The following is a 22,850-nucleotide window of genomic DNA, read 5'->3' on the forward strand; positions in this document are numbered from 1 at the left end:
CCCACATGCAACAAGATCAGGATTCTCCTTGACCTCACCTACCATACCACTAGTCTCTGATACCAATAAATCCTCCTCTGCCATTTCCCTGCCATCTACCAAGAGATCCCACCATCAGTCACATATTCCCTCTCCTCCCCACCTTCTGCAGGACCACTCTCTCCATGACTCCCTCATTCACTCCTCCCTCCACACCAAATGCCCCCTTGGTATCTCCCCCTGTGACTACTGGAGATGCTCTACTTGTGCCCACATCCTTGCTCATTACCATTCGGGGCCCCAAACAGTCCTTCCAAGTGAAGCTACACCACTTCTGAGTCTGCAGAGGTCATCCACTGCATCCGGTGCTCCTGTTGTGGTCTCCTCTACATTGGAGATCACTTTGTTGAGCACCTCAGCTCTGTCCAACACAATAGTGTGGATCTCCCAGTGGCTACCCATTTCAATTCCCAACCCTATTCCCTTGCTGACATGTATGTCCATGGCATCATCTGCTGACAGACTGAGAATACCCACAAATTGGAGAAACCACACCTCATCTTCTGGGCACTCTCCAACAGGATAGCATTAACATTGACTTCTCAGATTTCTGTTGGAAACTTTCTTTCCCATCTTCTTCCTCATCTCTTTTCCTCTAGCTTTCTTTTTCCCTCCTATTCCCTGACTCCTTTCATAGAGCCAAAATCAATTCTCACCTTTTCTCTTATCATAACAAATTAAGACCTTTTCTCTGTTGGTCTGTATTCCTCTTCTTCCCCCAGCATTTAATTAAGACAAGTATTTTTTCCACTCATACCTTGAGCAAGGTCTCAGGCTGAAACAGCTTTACCTTCTATGGATGCTGCAAAACCAGCTGAGTTCATCCAGCATTTGTGTGTTTTGACTAGAATTACTGTGTCTGCACATTTTAGTGTTTTACTCTATGTGGCTTTGCTACTTAGAGCTTTGTGTCAAGCCAGGGATGTGGCATCTGCCATAGACCTGTTGCTCCAATAGGCAAATTGGAACAGATCTATGTCATCGATCAGACAGGAGTTGATGTGCTTCAACACAAGCCTCTCAAAACACTTCCTCACTGTAGTTGTGACTGCCACTGCTTGGTAGTCATTTAAGCAGGTTAGAATCAATCAAAATTTAATGTCATAAACAGGTCCTGAAATTTTTTTTGCGGCAGCATTACAAATGCAAATATTGCTATCAATTACATTTTAAAAATAAATAAATTAGTGCAAAATGAAGAAAAAGGAACATAGTGCCTCTTGTACCACACTCTTCTTGGGCACAGGTCTGATGGAGGCTTTTTTGAAACAGATGGGTACCACAGCCTGTAAAGAGATCATGAATACACTGGCAAGTTGGTCAGTGGAGGTTTTCAGTATTCAGCCGGTTACTCCATCCAGAACTGATGCTTTCCTTGGTTTCACTCTCCTGAAGGCAGCTGACATGTCATCCTCTGATACTGACCGCAGAGGACATGGGGGTGCTAGTGGAAAATGCAAATCATCTTCTTTCAACTACAAAGCTTAAAGGAGACGCCACTCTATTCGAGGAGGAACTGGCAGCTATGTCCCCCACTGCAGCAGCTGTGGCCAAGATTGTGAACCCTAGAATGAAGCTCACAGTTGTATAATGAGCATGTTGAATCCCAAGATCAATTGCTTTGGCAAAACAGGAAAATAAGAAAGATTAAATTTTTGAATGAAATTGTGAAAAAAATGGAGATGAAAGTTCTGCTTCTGAAATATGAAGAATGTGAACGTGTGCATAAATCAGTACAAAATCTCTCAGCTAAATTCGAAGATGCCATGAAGGAAATTTGCCATTTATAAAAATGCACTGATGAGACAAATAAGCATGCTTCATTACTCAACAGGAAGAATCATAAATACAAAATGCAAGTGTCAGACTTTTCACAGCAGAATATGGTCCTTTTAATGGAACTAGAAGATGCGCAAGGAAATCATATTTTACATGAAAATGCATCAGCAGTTCCTCTGAAGTGATTGCTCAGCATCCAATGACCTATCATAATGTTGAGGAACTGCAACAACAAAATCAACAGCTACTGGTGACTGTTCGTGAATTTGCTTATAAACAGGAAAAAGAAGAGATTTAAAAAAACCCTTCATGGATTTCTTAACTTCAGATGAATTTTGCGGATGCCTTGAATGAACTAGAATTACTTCGTGAAGCCAGAAGTTATCAGAAGCAACTGGTGGAAAGGGACTGCTCACGGAATGTAGATACTTTTGTTGTGTATAGTATTGTGCTTGTGTTTTTTTTTAAAAAAGGGGAAAGATGTGTTATTATGTGCAAATAAAAACATTTCCCAGCATGCAATGCATGCAGTTACCTAGAAATTGAATATGATGGGAGTTGCAGGTGTTGTCGCTGGAAGTCAGCTAAAGCAGGTCAAAGAAAATAAAGTTGGATAAGTGCTAAACCCACATAAACTTGTTTTTCTTGAAAGAACAAGAATAACAAACTCTACTCAAATATCCCCTGAACATTTGGCACATTTCTTCCATACTTTTTCCTGAATACATCTGTTCCCATTTTAAGCTTCCAGTTTCTTGTCTGATAGCCTCATCATTACTCTAATTAATAAAAGTTTTTCTAATTTGTCTCTTCCTATCTCTCCCCAATGCTATTGTAAAGGAAATAGAATTATTATTACCATCTCCAAAATGTTCTCCCACTGAGAGATTTGACACCTGACCAGTTCATTTTCCAATACCAAATCAAGTACAGACTCTCCTCTTGTAGGCTTATCTACATATTGTGTCAAGAAACCCTACCTGAACACACCTAACAAACTCCATCCTATCTAAACCCATTGTTCTAGGAAGATGCCAAACGATATTTGGGAAATTAAAATCTCCCATCACAACAACTCTTATTATTATATCTTTCCAGGATCTGTTTCCCTATCTGTTCCCTGTTCCTATTGGGCGGCCTATAAAAAAACACCCAATAAAGTTATTGACCCCTTCCTGATCCTAACCTCCACCCACAAAGATTCCATAGACAATTCCTCCATGATGTCCACCTTTTCTACAGCCTTGACACCATTTCTGATCAACGTTGCCACGCCCCTCCTCTTTTGCCTCCCTCCCTGTCCTTTCTGAATCATCATCAACAGCTGTTTTGAGAAAGTCTGAAACAATGCTACTGTAATCATTCAAATCCTCAGACGAGTTCTTGATCACTGCCCAATCCACTGACTCAAGGCAGTCCTGTAACCATTCTTCAGCCTGCCTCAACCACCTTCTGGGTGTTCGGATCTCTGGAGTCTATCTTTGGAGGCTCTGTTTGCATGAAGTAATTTTATGTCTTCATTCATAAAATATTGCATCCAATCAATAAGTAGTTTAAAATTTCCCGTAACAATGCGGTTCCCTTCAAATATGCTCCAGATAGTTCCCATTTATAAGTTGCTAAATGATCTGAATGTCACATAGCACAAATTAATTTGATTTTTTTAAATTTAGAAACACAGCACAGCAAAGCCTTTCTGGTCCAAGAACCTGTACTGCCCAAATACACCCAACCTCTGTACATCTTTGGATCATGGGAGGAAACCAGAGCATGTGCCCATACAGACATGGGCAGAACATACAAACTCCTTCTATACAGTCCAGATTTTAACCTGAGTCACTGGTGCTGTTATAGCATTGTACTAACCACTATTGTGGGGGCTGAAGCAAAGACTGGATGAAAACGACAAATGCGAAAGTTGCAGATGTTGGAATTTTGAGGAAACAATGAGCTGCTGGATGAATTCAGTGGGTCAGGCAGCATCCATGGATAGAAATGGTCAGTCAATATTTCAGGTTGGGACCTTTATTAGTTTCGTTGAAGAGTTCCAACTCGAAATGTTGACTGACCATTTCTACCCACGGATGCTGCCTGATCTGGCAATTTCCTCCAAGAGCTCAAAAGATAGGTTTAAATATGACAAGACATACAAAACTTTATGATGCAGAAATGAGGATGGCAATTGGATAAATCCTTGGATGAGAACTGTTGACGTTCCAAGATTTGTTGAGTTTTCTCAGCATTTACTGATTTTAATTTCCAGCAACTTTTATATTTTGTGTTTGGATAATGAGAATAAAATTGGATTTCTGTGTAGAATATATTACAATTTTTTTTTGTGGTGTCTCCAACTTACTTTTGATTTGATTCTTGAAACCTTTTGGTGTGGAATGTATTTTTGTCTGAACTATCAATTAGCTGTGAGGACTCCAAAGATACATCAATGAAATTATGGATTCTGAAATCAAATAATCATCTTTCCTGTCTAATCTTTTCCCCCGATGAGTATGTGTCATCATTACATGAACAGCCTCCATTTTCTGCTTCAATATCTATAAGTAAGTTTCACACCTTTCTTAAGTGCAAAACCTGAGGTTGACAAACACCAAGTCTTGATTCTTGCAAGTCTAGTATGGAGGATTTCATCATGCTATCTCGGCAATAGAAATTAAATTGAGTTCTAGGGATCTGTTCAAAAATAATGTGCAGTGTAGAAAGCTCAATAGAACCTGTTGTCACCATTTGCCCTCTGTCAATAGAGATACATTATTAGATATGTGAGAGACAGATAGCCTTGGTTTCCAAGCAACTATACTTTGACACATCACTCTGGCGAAACAATGCAGGTATCCTTGACAGTTAGAGAACAAAATAATCATCATTCTGTGTGATATTGCATGTTGAAATAATAACTCAGAACCTACACGTTTACAAGCTAGTAAACCAAATGAGCATCATTGAGAAAGTGCATACTTACAAAATGATATCTATTATTAATCTTATTCAGGAAATATTTAACCGAAGCCTTTAAGCTGATCCTTCAGCCTATATAACAATGCTATCTTGAGCTTGGCAAAATCTAGCTGCTGAAAATATATTTGAGTTCCCAGTCCTCAAATGAAGATGTGAAGTTTGAAGTCTAACTGGACCAAGCCTACAGTCATCTTTTTAATGTTAACTGATTAATGTAATCCAAACAATATAAGTCACCCAAAGAAAGATGCTGAAAACGTCAAGGCAATATTCATCAGGCAAGACTGAAGGGGTAGAAAAGGGGATGTGGCATTGCACTGTCAGGCATTGACACTATTGCTTCAGTATTGAAAGACAGTAACATGGATGGCTCTTCAAACAAAGCTACATGGAAAAAGAACAAACAAGCTGGGTGTATTGCAGACCTTCTGACAGTTAACATGATAGGGGAATAGATTGTAGGCAGATATCAGAAAGACACCATGAAAATTTGAAACAGCAGGAACCAGTTTGACAAGTGCTTTGGGTAAGATGAGTGGTTTGGGCAGAGGAGTTCACTATTGTGTGGCTCGTTGAGGCAAAACAGACAATAAAAGGAGAGTAGGTATGGTGGAGCAGCCATTTCAGGACTGGCAGTAATTGAGGGTCAGTGTTGCATTTCCTGAAAATGAGCAGAGGTTTAGGTAAGAACGGGCAAGGTCTTCCAGCTTTTCAACAGTGCAATTTAGATGAGTGCAATGGGACACTCATTTAGGGCAGAGGTTTGCTCTTCTTGGGAGGATGTGGGACATCAGGAAGATTTCCAGTGTGAAGTATGTCCAGCTGTAGCTCTTCAACAAATCTATTAAGCTGGTGTTGGATAACACAGGATCATTTGACAGGCAGAGAAGATTATAGACTGCAGTTATAGTGAAAGATACAGTCTATAGGCAATTGGATGACCATGAGTAAAATGTAAAGGGAGAAGGCATACAGTAAAGTTTTCCCCTGTACCAATCCCCCCCAGTAACAGAAATACAATTTTGATTATTTTTTTAATGGGATTGTGTCACAGGTGGATGGGAATGACCTATCAGAAAGGTGCATCAGCCAAGTCATTGGCACCAGGATTAGGTTGGAGGCTCAGCAGGGAGGGGTTAATTGGCTGTCATTGACTGCCCTGGCTGAATATGGCAGAATCTGGGAGTGTTCATGGGATCAGGGGAAGAATGCATGACTTAGTATTGGATAACTGTAAAGACTTTTTTTGACCAACATGGATTCTGGGATGATAGGCCTGTTTCTGGTTTGGATCTCTCAATGACTATCTTAAATTAATCACACCTCACAACCTCACTGGGCTCTCATTAGAGCAGGTGAGACCTGTACAAGAAGGATGGAACCTGGCACTCATGCTATTCGGGGGTTTAAATGAGTGACAGAGGATTTGGAACCAAAGCAGCAGGACAACAAATGGTGTCAGCAAAGTGGAATCTTGGGCTGAATTACTTGTTCCAATGCTGCACGTCTTTAATGATACTACAAATTTAAGTCTCTAGACCAAAATATTCCAATTTCCTCAGAAATATTTTGCAGAATAATAGACTTTAAAATTATAAATATATTTTCTCATATTTATAACTGTAAAATATTTTCAGAATGTTAATTTTAAGTCTTTTTCTTAGCTAGCTGAGCAGTCATGAGTGACGCTCTAAAAGACTAATGAGAAAGCAACTAACATACCACAAAAAAAATTCACAGGCTTTGAGCAGGATGATACTGTATTTTCATAAGCCAATGGTTACGTTACCACTGAAAGGAACAAAAAATATTAATATTTAAGATAGCAATACTGCCACCTCCCATTATTTTCTGATTTGTAGTTATTACATAGTGAATGCAAGAAGACATGCAATATGAAGAAACACTGTGTTTATAGGCTATCCAAGAAAAGTGCAGAGAACAAAACAAAGGACTCTACATCACCTTTGTTGACCTCACCAAAGCCTTCGACACCGTGAGCAGGAAAGGGCTTTGGCAAATACTAGAGCGCATCGGATGTCCCCCAAAGTTCCTCAACATGATTATCCAACTGCACGAAAACCAACAAGGTCGGGTCAGATACAGCAATGAGCTCTCTGAACCCTTCTCCATTAACAATGGCGTGAAGCAAGGCTGCGTTCTCGCACCAACCCTTTTTTCAATCTTCTTCAGCATGATGCTGAACCAAGCCATGAAAGACCTCAACAGTGAAGACGATGTTTACATCCGGTACCGCACGGATGGCAGTCTCTTCAATCTGTGGCGCCTGCAAACTCACACCAAGACACAAGAGAAACTTGTCCGTGAACTACTCTTTGCAGACGATGCCGCTTTAGTTGCCCATTCAGAGCCAGCTCTTCAGCGCTTGACGTCCTGCTTTGCGGAAACTGCCAAAATGTTTGGCCTGGAAGTCAGCCTGAAGAAAACTGAGGCCCTCCATCAGCCAGCTCCCCACCATGACTACCAGCCCCCCCACATCTCCATCGGGCACACAAAACTCAAAATGGTCAACCAGTTTACCTATCTCGGCTGCACCATTTCATCAGATGCAAGGATCGACAATGAGATAGACAACAGACTCGCCAAGGCAAATAGCGCCTTTGGAAGACTACACAAAAGAGTCTGGAAAAACAACCAACTGAAAAACCTCACAAAGCTAAGCGTATACAGAGCCGTTGTCACACCCACACTCCTGTTCGGCTCCGAATCATGGGTCCTCTACCGGCATCACCTACGGCTCCTAGAACGCTTCCACCAGCGTTGTCTCCGCTCCATCCTCAACATCCATTGGAGCGCTTTCATCCCTAACGTCGAAGTACTCGAGTTGGCAGAGGTCGACAGCATCGAGTCCACGCTGCTGAAGATCCAGCTGCGCTGGGTGGGTCACGTCTCCAGAATGGAGGACCATCGCCTTCCCAAGATCGTGTTATATGGCGAGCTCTCCACTGGCCACCGTGACAGAGGTGCACCAAAGAAAAGGTACAAGGATTGCCTAAAGAAATCTCTTGGTGCCTGCCACATTGTCCACCGCCAGTGGGCTGATATCGCCTCAAACCGTGCATCTTGGCGCCTCACAGTTTGGCGGGCAGCAACCTCCTTTGAAGAAGACCGCAGAGCCCACCTCACTGACAAAAGGCAAAGGAGGAAAAACCCAACACCCAACCCCAACCAACCAATTTTCCGCTGCAACCGTGTCTGCCTGTCCCGCATCGGACTTGTCAGCCACAAACGAGCCTGCAGCTGACGTGGACTTTTACCCCCTCCATAAATCTTCGTCCGCGAAGCCAAGCCAAAGAAGAAGAAGATAGGCTATCTATCTACTAATTACCCTTGCAAAACGTTCCTGACATCAGTACAGAATTGTATAGATTTCCCTGGTATAATTTATTGATATTTTACTGACCTATTCCAGGCTACATATGTTATTTGCAAATTTTTAACCCAAGATCCTATTTCTCTCAATTTTTTACCATCTTTCCTACTTTTCAAATGGAGGATTAGGGCTAAGTAGAGATTATTCCTTCAATTATTAAAATAAATGTTGAATTATTTGATATTTGGATGTCATTTTCATATATATATATTTTTTTTAAATAATCAAATTTCATTAAATATTTAGGACAATGCCCAAAAATTAAAATTCTTCAAATATCTAGTCTTGGTTATATTTGTTCAATTTCCATTTCATCTTAATATTGGTATTTCATTAGGAATGTTTCATCATCTTTTAATCTCTAACAGAAGTCCCTGTGAACCCAATTCTAAAGTCTTGATGAATCTTCAACAACCTTAAGAACACTTAAACCAGTTGCATTGGTTCTTTTCCTCAGCTAACAGAAATGACTTCTATTAAAAGTAAATACCAGTAAATTTTTGTTGCCCAGTTCCTGATTACTAATGCGCATTCAATTTAAAAGACAATCAACCCACAATCATGTTGAGAGGACCCAAGCTGCTCTGCTTATAATCATCGATTCATGGAGTCTTACAGAACAAAGAGCCAATTCCATCCAACATCCAGGTTACGTAAGCAAGTCCCATTTGTCTGCATTTGGCCATTTCTCCCACTCCCCCCCCCCCCCCACTTCTTTAAATGTGCTTAAATGTTACTGGGCAGCAATTTACATGCGAGATACAACAGAAAGCAATGCACAAATTATTTACTAACCTGGTATGATGACATCAGGTCCATTTCTTGAGGTTATTTCTGTAAACTCCCTTAAAATTTTTGCAGCTTTCTTGGCCTCAGACTTGAGGTTTGACGGAATTGGATTCACTAGAACAATACAGTAATGATTTTTAAAATGTTATTTGCAATACACAAATTTAGTTTGTTTTGCAAAATATACATCAGAGCTGTTTTTTATGGCATATAATTTAAGCAAGATCTTTTCTCAGGTTTTACAGAGAACTGTGACAATGTCGCAGAAAGAAACAAATTATGTAGAACATTTCATTAATGAAAATACAGTGAGATAACGAGAAAGAGTGTAAAAACTATAAATATTAGCAAAATCCATAATCTTCCTTGTTCATTGCTTTCACAGATTTTTTAATCAATCGAAGTAATATATGAAGAGGGGGCAGAACTATCTTTGTTGGGTCAACAAGTTGTTTTGTGCCACACCTTTCTGACCTGGAACCAAATGCTTATAGAACAGCCAGTTCTTTTTACTGTAATGTGACTCTTTTTCACGGTTATCCTATTCATAAATCAAACAACAGTGCCTGGTATATCCTAGCTGTATTCCTATTAGCAGTGCCAATACTTTTAGATCACAACAGATGTTCCAGTTGTACTTGTGGTATTCAACAACAATTCCATGTTATCATAGGTTGCTTTCATGTGTACTGAATGGCCAATGGGTATTAAAGGGTGGACATCGCCAATATCTAATAGGGCAGCTTTTAGGCTTAACTTTGATGAATCTATATTGTTGTGGGTCATGCACATAACTCAAAGCTGTAAACAACCCATCAATGTCAGTGCAAAAACAGAGGTTGTCAACCTACATAAATAAGTTTGTCAAATGTTCTTGAAGGCTCCAAAAGACAGAACTTTTTTGTACCGGGTGTCAGCAAACCCCCATCCTTGCAGCCTTGAACAAAGTACTTCTGCTTTTGTTTTTGACAAACCCATGTTCCTGACCACATCATTTAATTCTGGTTGTGTTGTTAGATGAGGATAACCAGGCATAATCAGTTCAACATCTGGTTCATGCATTGTGGCATCTTCATCTGCCCCATCAAGCCTCCATGTCTCTTGTGGCTTTGAAACTGGCAAACTGTTGTCATACGACACTAGTCTCTGGCTGAAACCAGATTGGCGTATTTTCTTATTTTTAAGCAAAGCCAGATACATCAGTCAGACTGAAGTAACAGTCCATCACATGATCTTTCTGTTCTTGCCATATCTTTGGCTTGGCTTCGCGGACAAAGATTTATGGAAGGGTATGTCCACGTCTGCTGCAGGCTTGTTGGTGACCGACAAGTCCGATGCAGGACAGGCAGGCACGATTGCAGCGGTTGCAAGGGAAAATTGGTTGGTTGGGGTTGGGTATTAGGTTTTTCCTCCTTTGTCTTTTGTCAGTGAGGTGGGCTCTGCGGTCTTCTTCAAAGGAGGTTGCTGCCCGCCGAACTGTGAGGCGCCAAGATGCACGGTTGGAAACGATATCAGCCCCCTGGCGGTGGTCAATGTGGCAGGCACCAAGAAATTTCTTTAAGCAGTCCTTGTACCTCTTCTTTGGTGCACCTCTGTCTCGGTGGCCAGTGGAGAGCTCGCCATAGAACACGATCTTGGGAAGGCGGTGGTCCTCCATTCTGGAGACGAGACCCACCCTGCGCAGTTGGGTCTTCAGCAGCATGGATTCGATGCTTGCAGACTCTGCCATCTCGAGTACTTCGATGTTGGTGATGAAGTCATTCCAATGAATGTTGAGGATGGAGCGGAGACAGCGCTGATGGAAGTGTTCTAGGAGCCGTGGGTGATGCCGGTAGAGGACCCATGATTCGGAGGCGAACAGGAGCGTGGGTATGACAAAGGCTCTGTACACGCTGATCTTTGTGTGTTTCTTCAGGTGGTTGTTTTTCCAGACTCTTTTGTGTAGTCTTCCAAAGGCGCTATTTGCCTTGGCGAGTCTGTTGTCGATCCTTGCATCAGATGAAATGATGCAGCCGAGGTAGGTAAACTGGTTGACCATTTTGAGTTCAGTGTGCCCGATGGAGATGTGGGGGGGCTGGTGGTCATGGTGAGGAGCTGGCTGATGGATGACCTCAGTTTTCTTCAGGCTGACTTCCAGGCCAAACATTTTGGCAGTTTCTGCAAAACAGGACGTCATGCGCTGGAGAGCTGGCTCTGAATGGGCAACTAAAGCGGCATCGTCTGCAAAGAGTAGTTCTTGGACAAATTGCTCTTGTGTCTTGGTGTGAGCTTGCAGACGCCTCAAATTGAAGAGACTGCCATCCGTGCGGTACCGGATGTAAACACCATCTTCATTGTTGAGGTCTTTATTGGCTTGTTTCAGTATCATGCTGAAGAAGATAGTAAAAAGAGGGTTGGTGTGAGGACGCAGTCTTGACATATCATTGGGACTGCAAATATCAAAGACTTCCAAGTACCTCTGAGCCAAGCTCTTAGGTTGACTGAGCATGTTGCACAACAAATGGGAGAAATCCAGTTTGTCTTGGTCATCAATTTTACAACTGAAGTAGAGCTCATAAGCTTTCTTAATAAGTGCAGTCATGCTGCGACTTTGAGCCTTAAGTATATAACAGAATGCATCGCAGCTATTGTGACCTTGATGAGACATTTCTGCTGTACTGAATCTTCCTGAAGACAATAAATGCTATTATTAAGTGCACTCACTATATTATTGCCTGAAGAACATTTGCATCAACATGCATTAAATCTATATCAATGCAATGCACATCATCTTAAAAGTGAGCTGCTTTTATAGCTTTTCGGCATCCTGATGAAGCATGACCACGCCTAAGGTAACATTTGCATAACACCTGCACGGAGTGCATGCCCAGGTACACATGGACTGACTAAATTAGCTTGCTTTATGGGCAATACACTAGTTAACTTAAAACCTGAGAGAAAATCACAACAACAGGTTATATCTAAAAAAAACCCATGTGATTGGAAAATTTTAAAGTAATTTTCGTGATCAGTAGCCCAAAATCCATAAAGTACACCAAAAAGTGTTCAGGAAGCAAATTTTTTGTTGCCTCAATCAGCACAAAACTCTCAAATAAAATGTGTGTTTAAAAACTTAGTAAAAACACAAAATTGGTTTATTTCTATATTTTTTTGTGGAATTATTCTTGGTAGTTCAAACTATATTAATGAAGAAGGAGTTGCTAAAATGGTTATGCCACTGTTTCAAAGACAAGGTTTTTTAAAAAATATTTTATTTTGACTTTTTGCTGACTCAAAGTAATTTCCACAATTCATACAATCTTTTTCAACATTCATGGAACGTACAGAGACTGTGTTTTCTCTCCCCCCCTCCCCACTTTGCCTCTAAACACGTAGCCATATTGATTATACAAATACATGGGATTCACAGCCCCCACCAAAGACCTAAAAAAAGGGAACAACCTAATTAACTATATAACCCAAGTAAGAAATAAAAGAAAAAAAATCCTAAAAAAACAAAACTAAAATAATACAAACTAAAAAAAGGGGCTAAAAAGAAAACAGACACGTCGCCTGTGCCATGTTCCATTTCCTTAACTCCAGTCCTTTCCCTACTAGGACAGGATTTTATAATATTCATATTTCACAGGAAGGTGGAGCTAATCATTCTACATATCCATGTATTTCAGATAAGGCTGCCAGACTTTAATTAATGTGTCATGCTTCTCCCTTAGATTGTAAATGGTTTTCTCCAAGGGAATGCAATTCTGCATTTCCATATTCCATCGTGTGGTATTTAATTGGGAACCAAACTTCCATGAAACACTTCTTGGCTACTGCCAAGGAAACCTTCACAAACTGAATTGGATATTTGGACAGTTGAAAACTCACATTTCCAATATCTCCCAAAAGGTTCAACTCGGGCTCTTGTGGAAAAACCCACTTCTGTAATTTTTTTTCAAAATGTCCCCCAGTTCTTCCCAGAAAGGTCTCACCTTTGTACATGGCCAGGTGGAGTGGACATAGGTTCCAATCTCCACCTCACACCTAATGCACATTTCTGAAATTTCAGACTTTGATTTATATAATTTTTGTGGTGTGAGGTACATACAGCTGGTGCAAAAAATCATATTGCACCAACCTGTATTTGGTGCTAATGACCCCAGTCACACTGTCCAGACACAAGTCTTGCCACCACTCTTCATTGATTATTGAGCCCAAGTCCGACTCCCATCTCTCTCTTGACCTGTGTAAGCCTGGTTTTGGGCTCTCACTTTGGGCAAGGGCAATTAAGGAAAGATTAGACAGCCTATGGCAAGGGAAATGGAAACAGAAGAAAGTATTGTAAAAGTAGAGGAAAGGTTAGAGGGGAAAATGAAATGCTCCCATGAGAAAGGGATAAAGATATGGGAGAAAATAGATATGTTAGAGAGGAATACAATCAAGATTGAGTTGTTAAGGAGGGAAGAGATGCAGAGGAGTTCCAAGAAGAATTGATTTTAGAGACAAGATTGATAGTTATCCCATTTCATTTGATTAAAGCTTTATCACTTTCAGAACATTGCCTTTTTTTTAGGAAGATTGTTTTAGTCTGCAAACAACAAGCGAAAAGTGTGGCACACATAAGTCACATCAAAATTTCATTCAGGAAGAAAGATAGTTATATAAAATAGAATTTGTTAACGTTAGGGATAAAAGGAAGAGGAAACGGAAAGGGATAAAGCAGGATGATGGAAATATCTTTTCTTTCTTCTTTGGCTTGGCTTCGCGGACAAAGATTTATAGAGTCGAATCAAAACACCAGACCGTACTCAACTCACAATTGGCTACATTGTATTGCCTGTATGCACAAATGCAGATTCCTGAAACAGAACTCTATTCTGTTCTGTCACGAGAAGAAATTACCAAGTAAACAGGAAAAACTTAAATACAATACACAATAGAACATTTGAGGTTTTGGCATATTGGCCTTCAGAAATCAAAGCATTGAGTACAGGAGTTGGGATGTTAAGTGGAAGTTGAACAAGACATTGATGAGGCCAAATGTTGGAGTATTGTGTGCAGTTTTGATCAGCTACCTCGAGGAAATAGATCAGTAAGTTTTGAAAGCGTGCAGATAAAGTTACAAGGACATTGACAGGAGTTGAGTACTAGGGGAAGGTTGAATAAGTTAGCACTTTACTTCTTGGAGCATCAGAGATTGAGGGGAGATTTGAAGGAGGGATACAAAATTATACATAGCGTAAATTCAATCAGGCTTCTTCCATGGAGGTTGGAATTGGAGGACGTGCATTAAGGGTGAAAGTGAAATGTTTAAGGAGAACTCATTCACTCAGAGAGTGGGGATTGTGTGGAACAAGCTACTAGCAGAAATGGTGGATTCAGATTCAATTTCGACATTCAATAGAAGACTGGATAAGTACTTGAATGAGAGGGATATGGAGAGCTATGGTTAGGGTGCAGGCCGAGGGGATAAGGTGGAATAGTTTGGTACGGACTCAATGAGCCGAGAGACCCATTTCTGTGCTGCAGTGTTCTATAGTTCTAACAAAAAACAAAAACAGATCCAAATGACTATCAACCAATGGCCCTGATATCCACCATCATGGTGTTTTGAGAAGCTGGTCATGACTCACAAACTTTAACCACCCAGGTAGCTTTAAGTCTCTTCCATTTGCATATTGTCCAAACAAAACCTTGAGAGATGCCTTCTCCCTCACTCTCTACTCAGCCCTGGAACTTTGGGATGCCAAGGACAACTGTTCAAAGATTAAAACTCAAACTTCACTGATGATCCCCCAGTGGAGGGCTGGGTTTCAAATCATAATAAGATGGAATAAAGGAAAGAGATCTAAAGTCTTGTGGCAACGTGCAAAGATAAACACTTGCAACATCAATCAGATGAAGGGGATGTTGACTGACTTAAAGAAAAGGGGCAGAGTCCACACTCCTGTCCATTTTAAAGGCATTGAATTCAAAAGGGTATGATATCACCAATGACCCGATATGGGACATGCACTTAAGGCAACAATAAACAAAGCACACTAACGTCTCCATTTACTTCTAAGATTTAAGAAGATCAGCATGTCTCCCCTGACCCTCAATAACTTCCACAGATGCACCAAGGAACACTATATTTTCTGGATAGTATCAAAATGTGGTATGGGAATTTTTCTGCTCAAGATCAGACGAAACTATACAAATAAGTGAATGCAGCTCAGAATCAATTGAAAACGTTGCTTCCCTCCATGGACTCAAAACCCGACTGTGTAATTAGATCCTGGATTTCCTCACCTCAAGACACAATCTGTGAGGAGTGGGAAGAACATGTCCTCAATCTCCATCAGTACTGGAGCACCAAAGGTCTGGGTTCTTAGTCCCTGCTCTACTCGTCGTATACCTATGACTGTGAGGCTTTGGTATGACAAATAACATCATTGACAAATTTGCTGATGACACCACAATAGTGGGTTATATAAAAAGGGGGGGGGAATTAGTCAGCACACAGGAGGGAGATTGAAAACTTGGCTAAATTTTGTACTAACAATAACCTTGCACTCAATGCCACCAAAATCAAGGAGCTGACCGAGGACTAGAGGAGTAGAAAACTGGAGGTGTATTATCCAGCAATAATTTGGGGAAATCAGAGGTGAATAAATTTAAATTCCTGGGAGTCACTACCTCAGAGGACCTTTTCTGGACACAACACACTAATGACGTTGTGAAGAAAGCACATCAGTGCCTCTACTTTCACAGCAGTTTATGAAGATTTGGTATGACATAAATAAACTTGTCAAGTGTGCTGTGGAAAATGTGCTGAATGGCTGCGTCATGGCCTGATATGGGAGCAAATACACCTCTGAGTGGAAACAGCCCAGCACATTTTAGGCAAAACTCTCCCCACTATCAGAAAAATCTAAATGGAGCACTGCTGTTGGAGAGCAGCAGCAATCATCAAGGATCTTCATACTCGCAGCATTGAAAGAACGCGCATAATTTATAGCAGGCGTGGGAAATTTTGATCTTGGGAATATCCTCTTGGCCTGAGAGACAAGGCATTCTGGCTAGGGCACTGCACCTCATCAATGTTTATTGCCCTGACCTATCCCCTGAGGGAGAAGATTACCAAATCAAGTGCCTCTGATCTGAGACAACATTAGGATGATTCTGCCTTATGGCATCAGTTTAATCATCCTCATTACATCAACTCAAAACATAAAATTCTCAATTGCGCACTATTTTTAACAAGATAGGCTTTAAATAAAGGCTTTTTAAATCATGACAGAATTAAAATTCTGCTTAACTCTGAAGCCAATCTTTGACCTATTTAATTGATACTTCTCCAAAACTTGAAGATATCAGCTATATAATGGACAATTGACGCTCTGGGAAAGTTGATTGGGTGTTAATTGCGGGAGATTAACTGTGACAGAGAGGACTACGGAATGTGCTTTGTCTCATGTCCCAAGTAAATGCAAATTGCGCTCATAAATCGGAATGTAGAATACTACGTCCATGTGGTATATGTGTGTGCGTGCTATACAAAATATTTACTCAATTTATGATTTTCTGTGCGTTATATGTGTGAAAAGATAGTAAGAATGTTGGTGCATCTGTACATTATACTTACATGTATGGCAATAAGATCACATTGAACATTGCATCTATCAAGAAGCCTTCTAGTCTTTTAACTCCTTTCACCTTAACTCCTGGCAACGCATTCCAAGCACCTGCCATTCTTTGTGCAAAAAGACTTGCCCTGCACATCTCCTTTAAACTTTCCCTCTTCATTGTGAACATCTCTTCTGGAATCTGACATTCTTACCCTGGGTAAAAGATTCTCACCTATCAATACCTCTCAATTTTATAAACGCAAGTCGGACGCATGTTACTTCTGGCCAACACATTCTTAAACTGGAGCCATGGCACTTCGACCACGACCCAGCCCACTTGTCCACTGCCTATCCTCATCTCCCGCCTTCATCTTCCTGTCCCAAAAATTGAACACATTGGGCAGCAGTGGAGTCTCAGCACCCTCCCAGCCCATGGCTGCCACCATGTTGGTCTGTCAAAATAAACAGCTGCCGAATCCCCAGAACCTGACACATAATTTTTATATTTACATATATTTTTAATTTATTTTTTAAAATTTATACATTTTTTTTCAGTCATGTCACATTAGTCACAAGTAGGGGACCACCTGTAACCAACTTTTATTTTTTTTAAACCAAAAATAGATTTTATTCACAATGAATTATTTCAAAAGGAAAACTCCTCAAAGTCTCTTCCTGCCCTTGGTTTTGTATTCATACATTTCTTTTACTGTACATTATTACATTCATTTCTATTTAATCCATTGCCATCATAGTGTCATCTTTTCATTACTTCCCATTCTGTTGTTTGAAGATCCATTTCGAGAGCCGTCTGGTCGGTCAGAATGAAACTCGGACAGGTTGAGACCATCTGTATATATCTTTATCTTCTATGGGCACTGCATTTTAGTGTGTTTCGGACAATCACCTTCATCCTCCTTACCTCTTTAATAGAAGTTTGCAGGCCAGTAAATTGCATTGCATCCTATTTCTCCTGAATGCTTTTCAGGCTGTAAATAAATGTGAAAGCTATCTTTCTTATTTACTCGATAGAATGCAATTTTTCATCTTTTGAGAGAAAGTATGTGTTTGGCAATCCACTCAGGTTACAGCAACTCCTGTTATAACAAAAATGTCAAATTTTCACATTTCTTTGGCATGACTAGATTCCTTAATGTTCATTTTCTTTTCTGCTACAAAACAAATTGTCAAACAACCAATTGTCAAACAATCAAAGTCTGTTAAATTATGTGAACGTCATTCCAGTATCAAGAAAGGTCACAATTCCTTCCAAATCACTAGAATAAAACAGGTCAGTAAAAAAAAAAATCATAGGCCATCCATCAGACTAATTACTCGACATTACGTTTGGTGGAAGTACAAGTCTATATGTGCACATAGATTACAGAACACTTGAACCAGAGAGAGAAGGGAAGGGCAGATTTGTGTCTAGTAATCCCTCATGAATGTTGATTCATATCAGCTGTTCAGCTGCCAATAATCGAATATTTCGATTATATTGACTCCTACAGCTAACGAGGCAAATCTTCCGCTCTGACCTCAACATTTCTGCAAGTTTACTTCTCCTCAGAAGCCTGAGCAGAGCACTAATACTGACCCCAGTGGACTATTTATAATGTCCAATGAGGCAATGCCACCTTCAGCAGATTTCTAAGCTCTCAGACAGGGAGCACTTTGATCTCCGAAAATGCCAGGACAGCAATCCCCAACTGATTTCAAGGTAGCAACAGCTGCCAGCACTGAAAGGTAGTCACAGCAATCATTTAAAAATCTACTCTACCTTTCATAATACGGTTATATTAATCGTTTCAAAGTATCCAACATCTTAATTCTATTATACTTATACACAGCATTGTGGGGGTGTGAGCAGTGGAAGAAACACAGCCACCACGTTGAGGGTTGTTATCGACTGTTTTTATTCAAGTTCAGCACGACTCTATAAGGGCAGCATGAGCTCAGTCACCTGGTACATTGTGACATCATAATCACTGGCCAGGGTATGCCGTGGAAGGGATGCTGGAGTCAGAGAGAAACCTCTGATGCCATTTCCCCATGGCTGCCCCACCACATGGCAATACAAGCGGGACCTGTTCACCATGAGAATATGCGCTGCCACACAATCTCTCCCCCTCCCCCCCCCCCCCCCCCCCCCCCCCCCCCCAGAGCCGGTTACACGTCCTGTCGCTTTGGCGGCTGGCCTCGGCCGTCTGCACTGGTTGTGATAAGTCCAGATGGGCCGCCCATAGGCGGTCCACCGTAAAAAGTTCCTCTCTTCCCCCCCCCACCCCCCCCCACCAGCTTCCAGGGTGAAGGTTCCGCCAGACCGGTGCAAGACTTTGTATGGCCCCTTGTACAGTCGCTGCACCTTGTGGTCCCCTCCGCACGAAAACGAACTGGGCCGAGCCCTTTGGGGAGATGAAACGGCCGGGTGCTGTGGTGTGCCGGGGGTGGGGGAGCTCGGGAGGCCAGTCGCCTGCGTAGGTCCACCAGCTGGTTTTTCCCAGGGGCCGTAGTGTCAGGGTCTGGGCCAAAAAACTCACCCGGCAGGGAAAGCGGTGCCCCATAGACCATCTCCGCTGCTGAAGCCTGCAAGTCCTTCTTGGGTGCCGTCCTAATCCAGAGGAGGACGCAGGGTAGTTCATCTGTCCAGTCTGGTCCGTAGAGCCTGGCTACAAGCAATGCCTTCAGGTGCCTGTGGAACCTCTCCACCAACCCGTTGGACTGCAGTTGGTCTGCTGTGGTGTGGTGGTGCTTGACCGCCCCCCCCAGGAGCTTCGCCATCTGAGTCCAGAGGGTAGATGTTAACTGCGCCCCTGTGTCTCTAGTGATGTGCACCGGGACTCTGAAATGGGACTCATTGGCTGACCAGAGTCCTGGCACACATCTCCGCGGAGGCCTCCTTAATCAGGACAGCCTCCGGCCACCTTGTGGCCTGATCCACCACCGTGAGGAGGTAATGAGCCTCCTTGGACACCAGCAGGGGCTTGACAACATCAACATGGATGTGTTGGAATCTGCGAACCGCCGGGTCGAAGTTCTGGATGGGGGCTCACATGTGTCACTGGACCTTGGAGGTCTGGCAACTGGTACAGTTCCATGCCAGTTCTGCCACCTCCTTCTTCAGCCTGTGCCACACAAACTGCTCCGCGACCATCCGTACAGTTGCCTTTACCGCTGGGTGAGTGAGGTCGTGGATCAGACTAAAGACCTTCGCCCTCCAGTGCGGCGGGACCACCGGGCACAGCGTGCTTGTTGAGATGTCGCAGAACAATGTGTCCGGGCTGCTGGGCACCTGGACATCCTTGAGTTTGAGGCCCAAGATGGCAGTCCACAAGGCCTGCATCTCCGCATTGCTCCTCTGTGCCTGAGCCAGTTGCTCATAATCCAGGCCGGGTGTGAGAGTGTTGATGGCTGGACGGGAGAGCGCATCTGCCACTACATTGTCCTTGCCCCCCCTGTGTCGGATGTCGGTTGTGAACTCAGACGGGTACGAGAGGTGGCGCTGCTGTCTGGCAGACCACGGATCCTTGGCCATCGCCAGTGCTTGAGTGAGGGGCTTGTGATCCGTGAAGGCTGTGAACGGCCTGCTCTTGAGGAAATAGCGGAAATGGTAGATGGCCAAATACAGCGCCAGGAGCTCCCCGTCAAAGGTGCTGTATTTGAGCTCCAGCGGGCACAGCTGCTTGCTGAAAAAGGCCAATGGGACCATTGTCCATTGAGTCACTGTTCCAGAACCCACCCCCCCAATGTAGCTGAGGCATCCCTGGAGAGCACCGTGTGCTCCTCCGGCCACGGATGCACCAGCAGCGTGGTGCTGGCTAGAGCCTCCTTTGTTGCGATGAAAGCACTGTCTGCCTCCTTTGACTATGATAAAGTCTTTTCTTTGGTGGCCATGAGCGCAAACAATGGGTGCATGGTGCGTGTGGCTCCGGGGATGAAATGATGGTAAAAGTTCACCATCCTTGTGAACTCTTGGAGGCCCTTCAGGGTGGAGGGTTTGGGAATCGTTGAACAACCGCTACCTTCTCCGGTGCCGGCACGGCCCCAGCTGTTGAAATGGTGTGCCCCAGAAACTGGAGGGACTCCTTGACGAACTGACATTTGGCCATGTTGACCGTGAGGCCGAAGTCTGCCAACCGGGCAAAGAGTACGTGGAGATGGGCTTTGTGTTTGTCGCGGTTGCGACTGGCAATGAGAATATCATCCAGGTAAATAAGTCCAGGTCTTTTCCAACCACGTCTATGAGGCGTTGGAACATTTGGACCACGTTCTTTAGACCGAAGGGCATACACAGGAACTTGAAGAGGCTGAAAGGGGTGTTAATGGCTGTCTTGCCTACGTTTAGTGAGTTGAAATGGAGGATGTGGGTGAGAATTCAAAAGGTTGGCAGGTACAGCAGAAGTCTCCTGTGGTGATTCTCCTCTCATATTCATCATGTTAGATACCATTGGGGGATACAGGGACAGGGGATAGTGTTTCAGGGGATAACAAATGCAAAAGCTCAGTTCATGAGACTACGAAGGATATTACCATACAGAAGAGTCATGGAGTCATAGTGATAGAAGGCATGGATCTGGCTTCAGACAAAATAAGTTGGTAAAATAATGAAGCTCTGCAATGTGATTTTAGGAAGCCATTTAAAGAGGAAGACCTCAAAAAGTTGTAATCTCTGGATTACTTCTTATGTCACAAGTTAGTGAGTATAAGAATAGAACAGGTCAGATGAATGTGTGGCTAAAGGGATGATGTTCCTGGATCACTGTGATAATGTCAAGGAAAAATTGGACCTAAACAGGCAAGACAGGTTATATACAAATCAGAACATCACCATCATGCTGGTGTGGAGGTTTTCTTGTGCCATTGGGGAAAGCTGGCTCAGAGTGGATGCTCTGATGGGAAGGTACAGTCACATTTACATTTAAGTTAGACATACAGCACTGTAACAAGCCAATTAAGCCCCACAAATCTGTGCTGCCCAAATTGCACCCCATTACCTACATCATAGTACGTTTTTGAAGGGTGGGAGGAAACCCGTGCAGTCATGAAGAAAATCTACAAACTTCTTACAGACAGCGCGGTATTCAAACCCAGGTCCAGTCCAGATCACTGGCACTGTAAAAGTGCCAATCATGCTGCCCTTCGTGTTAGTTAATCAGTAGACAGAGCAAGAGGCTAAATCTCGAAGGAGAAATAAAAAGCTAAATTCATCCGTTTTAATGCAACTGACAAGGTAGATGAAAAAGCTCTCAGTTACACATGGGAATGATACTGTAGCCATCAGTGAAACGTGGTTAAAAGACAAGTAGGACTACCAACTCAGTATCCCAGGGTATAGAATTTTAAGGTAAGACAGACAGTAATAGAGGAGGTGACACCACACTGATACTAAAGCAATGTATAATTTCTGTATTAACGGATGGTATCCCAGTAGGCTCTGCAAACTCAACCATATGGGTAGAAATTAGGAACAAAATGATTGACAAGAGGGACGTCATGTGATGCTATAGGGTTAGGATGTGGAAACCTAACCCTCTGGGAAAGTTATAAAAAAGTTAAAATAAGTAATGTTTTGAACAAAGTTACTGAAGGATATTTTAATATACCTACAATACTTCTAGACTTGTCTCCAAAGAAAACTGCTGCAAAAAGAGACTTGAGGTCTACCACTGGTGAGAAACAGGGAGCTAGCATTCGAGCTGCTCCCCAGGTGAGTGCCCTAGTTGAGGGCGCTTCTTTCACTATTGCTCTTCCGCAGTAATGGAGAGATGGCACCGAAGAAAAACTCACACGTGATATGCGCATACATGAACAACAGTGAAGCCATCAGAGGAAGACGACTCAGGCTCACGAGCGTCCAGCAACTAAAGGGATAAAGACCAAGGAGAGCAGCAACAGGAAGAGGATGTACCAAAAAAAAGTCAAATTTTTTAAAAGTAGAACCAAAAGTAAAGCTAAGGACCTATCTAATATTAAGCTATTATCAGAATTTCAAGGAATAGTAAAGGGATAAACAAATAAAGTTTTGGAGGCTGTCAATAAAATGAAGAAAAAAATTGGATAAATTAGAAGGGACAATAAAAAATGTAAGATATGCTGTAAAAGAGTAACTACAGTGGAAGGCACTACCATTGGCTTTTCTATGGAGAATCATATGTTACAGCAAAAAGTGGATATATTGGAAAATTTCAGTTGATGAAACAGTATCAAGATCGTGGGCCTTAAAGAAGGCATGGAAAAGCAAGATCCAATTGGCTTTTTTACAGAATGGATTCCTGAAATATTGG

General features: G+C 42.3%; 1 protein-coding gene across 6 annotated transcripts in view; it reads right to left on the reverse strand.

Annotated features, from left to right (window-relative positions):
* The window catches only part of sh3yl1 (SH3 and SYLF domain containing 1), a 190,846-nt gene that overhangs the window by 157,215 nt on the left and 10,781 nt on the right, over window positions 1-22,850 (reverse strand). For 5 of the 6 annotated variants that reach the window (XM_069886170.1, XM_069886167.1, XM_069886169.1 and 2 more), the window contains exon 2: window positions 8,981-9,088. In XM_069886170.1, the coding sequence (XP_069742271.1) occupies window positions 8,981-9,088 (108 nt within the window). Of the gene's footprint in view, window positions 1-8,980; window positions 9,089-18,346; window positions 18,471-22,850 lie in introns of those variants that run through there. The other variant, XM_069886168.1, reaches the window with a different exon arrangement.

This window comes from Narcine bancroftii, chromosome 6 (genome assembly GCF_036971445.1).
Source record: "Narcine bancroftii isolate sNarBan1 chromosome 6, sNarBan1.hap1, whole genome shotgun sequence".
Taxonomy (NCBI): Eukaryota; Metazoa; Chordata; class Chondrichthyes; order Torpediniformes; family Narcinidae; genus Narcine; species Narcine bancroftii.